Genomic DNA, 3,903 nt, shown 5'->3' with positions numbered 1-3,903 from the left:
ACAGTGTCCAGCCTGGATTAGCCCTGTCGCTACCGCACAGGATTAACCACAGAGACCCACACACACACCCATGGCTATACACACTCCATCTATAGAGACATGGACAATATTTACATAATCAATACATACATAAATGATCAACCTAAACTCTAGCCTGTATTCTGCTGTGTCTGTGCATACATTTGTGTTTATATATGAATGAGAGAGTTCTTAAGTCAGCATTTCCTCAGGGCATGTCACTATAACCATCCTCTTTTATGTGTGATTGTAAAAGATCTGAGGGTGTTGGTTGTGTGTGTGTGTGTGTGTGTGTGTGTGTGTGTGTGTGTGTGTGTGTGTGTGTGTGTGTGTGTGTGTGTGTGTGTGTGTGTGTGTGTGTGTGTGTGTGTGTGTGTGTGTGTGTTTGTGTATGCGTGTGCGGGCCCAGCTCTCCTCCGTGTTACCCAAATGGAAACCCAACAGCAGCCAGTCAGGACAATAAGACACTGCTCCCTGTTTAACTGGCCCACATTTACTGGAGCTTTACTGGCACTTTGCTCCTGGTTCACACAGGCTTTTCTGTTGAGACTATTTAACCAGTTCTGTCTCTTTTTGGTGGTTGATTTTGGTTTATTTGGTTATTTTTACACTGGCTTGCCTGTGGGGATCATTTAGGAAGGCTAGACAAAAGAGCCAGAGGCCGCAGGCGGAAAAACAGGCCTGTTTATAAGGCCCCTCAACTAACACACACTCAGCCTTGATACACTGTGCCCTAGCAACAAGGACGCTCTACATACTGGATCGTGTAGGTCACACACACACTGCACCTGACCGTGCACAGCACAGCAGATACGGCCCCCTGGCCTACACACATTGGAACTCACCTCCCACACGACACACACTGAACCTTTCAGACGGAGCCTGCACACAAAAAGCCAGCACACACACACACACACACACACACACACACACACACACTTCAGCCAGGACTTTGTAAGCCCTAGACGATTACCCAGCTGATTGGAGTCCCTCTCTGGAGTCTTTAAACACACGCACTCTTTTAGAGTACTCACCACTCCCCCCCACACACAGCCCTCTCCTTTCTCATGGAGATAAGGACGTCTCATTGTTGTGAGACAACGGTCCGCTATTATCTTATCAAAGAGCCAATCCAATGTGGAGGAGGGGGAGAAAGGGGAGGGGGGTTTCTTTGTGATGCGACAGGTGCCGTTGTAATTCAATTTGTCTACGGGAGGGTTTGGAAGCCGTCCTGAACTTAATTGTACCGAGGGTCACAGTCCTCTCCGCTGTACTGTACATAATAGCAATGTGTAACAGTATGCTAACCACAGCATCGTCACAATGCAAATCTAGGATAACCTTGACTCATATGTACATATTGCTAACTTTAGCAGACGGGCAACTCTGACCTTAGCTTGAGCACAGTGCTAATCAAATCAAATTGTATTGGTCACATACACATATTTAGCAGATGTTATTGCAGATGTAGCGAAATGCTTGTGTTCCTAGCTCCAACAGTGCAGTAGTATCTAACAATTCAATCTTAACCTATATTATGAACAGTGTTATCCATAGCTAACACCACGAGAGAGCATTTGGCTCAGATTCACCTCAGCCTATTGGTCACCACTAAATGACAGAACATCTCTAAACCACACATCGGAGATGGAGATAAGAGGAGGGACTGTCTATCCTCCATCACAGATGAGGAATCCCAAGATGATGACGTGTGGGAGTTCTGTTCATGTGAGTGTGTACCTGGTAATAACGTGTTAATCACCGCTATCTCTCTGTCTGGCCCTTTTCAGATAAAGAATCCAAGGACAAGAAAGTGTCTGCGGCTGGGGCAGTCAAGGAGACAGTGGAAGAGCCTGTGGAAGAGCCTGTGGAAGAGCCTGTGGAAGAGCCTGTGAAAGAACTGAAGAAAGAAAAGAAGGAGTCCTCTAAGGAAAAGAAGAAGGAGTCCACCAAGGAGCCCAAAGAGCCCAAGGACCCGGGGAAAGAGTCAAAAAAGGAGTCTTCAAAAGACTCCAAGGAAAAGAAGGAGTCCACCAAGGAGTCAAATAAGGAGTCTTCTAAGGAGGCCAGCAAAGAGTCTTTGAAGGAGCCCGGGAAGGAGAAAGTGTCAAGAAAGTCATCTGTGAAGGTCAAGGAGAAAAAGAAAGAGACAGAGGCTGCTGCTGGAGAGGGCTGATAAAGTCATGCAATAAATACATTGTTACACACATACACACACATACACACGCAATCTCACATACACACTCATATTCATGACAAACACACTTCTATCAGGGCTGATGCTGGTCCATAGTCAGGACTTCTGGTGTCTGTGTTGGGTGAAGGTGCGGTGCTGAAGATGAGGCCCAGTCAGAAACTCCAGTAGAACAGCCAAGGAGTCGGATGTGCAACATCAAAGCCCTTCCCCTCCCTTCCTTCCAGTGGCAGCGTCTCGTAGTGGAACCCACAGCCCTGTGCGTCGGTAAGCCCTAACCACCCCGCCTACACACGGGCACTCTGACATCTATCCCGCCCTCTCGCCCCCTCGTGTGGCACCATGCCTTGCCAAAGCCACCCCCGCCTCAAGCTAAGAATAACCCCTGCGTTCTGTCCGTCCCTCCGTATGTCCCTCCGTATGTCCCTCCGTATGTCCCTCCGTATGTCCCTCCGTATGTCCCTCCGTATGTCCCTCCGTATGTCCCCTCGGGTAAAACAAGGCCACTTTCACCCCCCATCAGCAGCTTTCAGCGCACAGAAGCAGGAAAACCATCAAACTGAGACAATAGCAGAGAAACGAAAAGGGAAGGGAATTCAAGCAGCCCCCATGATCGTTTGTGAGGACTTGCAGGAACATACTCAATCACACACACCTGAATCCACAAACACATGCACATAAGAATACAAACATGCACAACTATACACGTAAAAACACTAGCTAGCACCTGCTCGTATTCTGCAACACACAGCCCTACAAGCGTTACAGTGTTTCCAGCCAGCCTCTAAGACCATAGACCACCTTCTGTTAGAGGATCGCTGTGCCAGCCTGACCAATGACAATCCAAACAGCTCTTTATGTCGCTATTGTACTGTACCTGTACGTGCTGTATGTGTGTGTTGTCTGTACGTGTCTTGATGAATTTAGACATGTATCGTTTCCTAACTCAGCTTAATGAATGTATTATAGCAAAGGTTTTGTACCATTATCAGCTTGTCTGATGCACCAGGTACCTGTTCTATGCCTGATTTTTATAGACAAAGCAGGGTGATTCAAGTTAGTGCTACGAAACTGTTGTTGTTTAAAGTATCTCCTTAATCTCCCTCCGCATGTATGTCTTTCTCTATCCCTTTAAGTCTGTCTTGTTTCAGTCCTTGCTTACTGAGTATGTGGGACAGTGTATATGTTAGAGTATATAGGAATGGTCACTGTTAAAATGGCTTTGCCCTTGGCCAGTGGCTTTAGGTTTGTTTTTTCCTTACTGTAGTGTAAAAGGTCTGTGCAAATCTCCTCGAGCTCAGCACAAGGTCGATTTAAGATTGAGGAACTGAGAGACTCGCTGTTTAATTTGGCACGGGTCGTTTGTAGGTGTTGCGTTAAAGCCACGTTGTGGAAGTAGATGGGGTTGGAATCCGGCGGACTCTCCTCTCAGGTCTCTGTTATGTTATGTCTGTTTGACGTCAGTGGGTTCTCTTTTTTTGTATTCTCCTCAATAACTTTTGTCTTTGACTAAACGCGCTGTGTTTCACAACATGAATGTTGTACAGGACAAGTTCAAGTGCAAAAAATGATTGAACTAGGACCAAACATTGTTACATGCCCCACTGTAAAAAAACTAACAGTGCCACAGTTTTGAGAGAATGTAATAAAAAGCCCTTTGTATTAGACTTTTAGAAACAAATGGGTTGGTG

General features: G+C 46.4%; 1 protein-coding gene across 1 annotated transcript in view; it reads left to right on the top strand.

The window, feature by feature from the left end:
- Positions 1-3,903, top strand: part of LOC123491688 (protein PTHB1-like) — a 131,498-nt gene extending 127,595 nt beyond the window's left edge. The window contains exon 8 of the mRNA XM_045223339.1: positions 1,809-3,903. Coding sequence (XP_045079274.1) covers positions 1,809-2,194 — 386 coding nt within the window. The 3' untranslated portion in view covers positions 2,195-3,903. The remainder of the gene's footprint in view (positions 1-1,808) is intronic.

The sequence above is a fragment of the Coregonus clupeaformis genome, chromosome 10, assembly GCF_020615455.1.
Source record: "Coregonus clupeaformis isolate EN_2021a chromosome 10, ASM2061545v1, whole genome shotgun sequence".
Taxonomy (NCBI): Eukaryota; Metazoa; Chordata; class Actinopteri; order Salmoniformes; family Salmonidae; genus Coregonus; species Coregonus clupeaformis.
The sequence above is the reverse complement of the archived record's forward strand: the minus strand, read 5'-3'. Positions and strand labels throughout refer to the sequence as shown.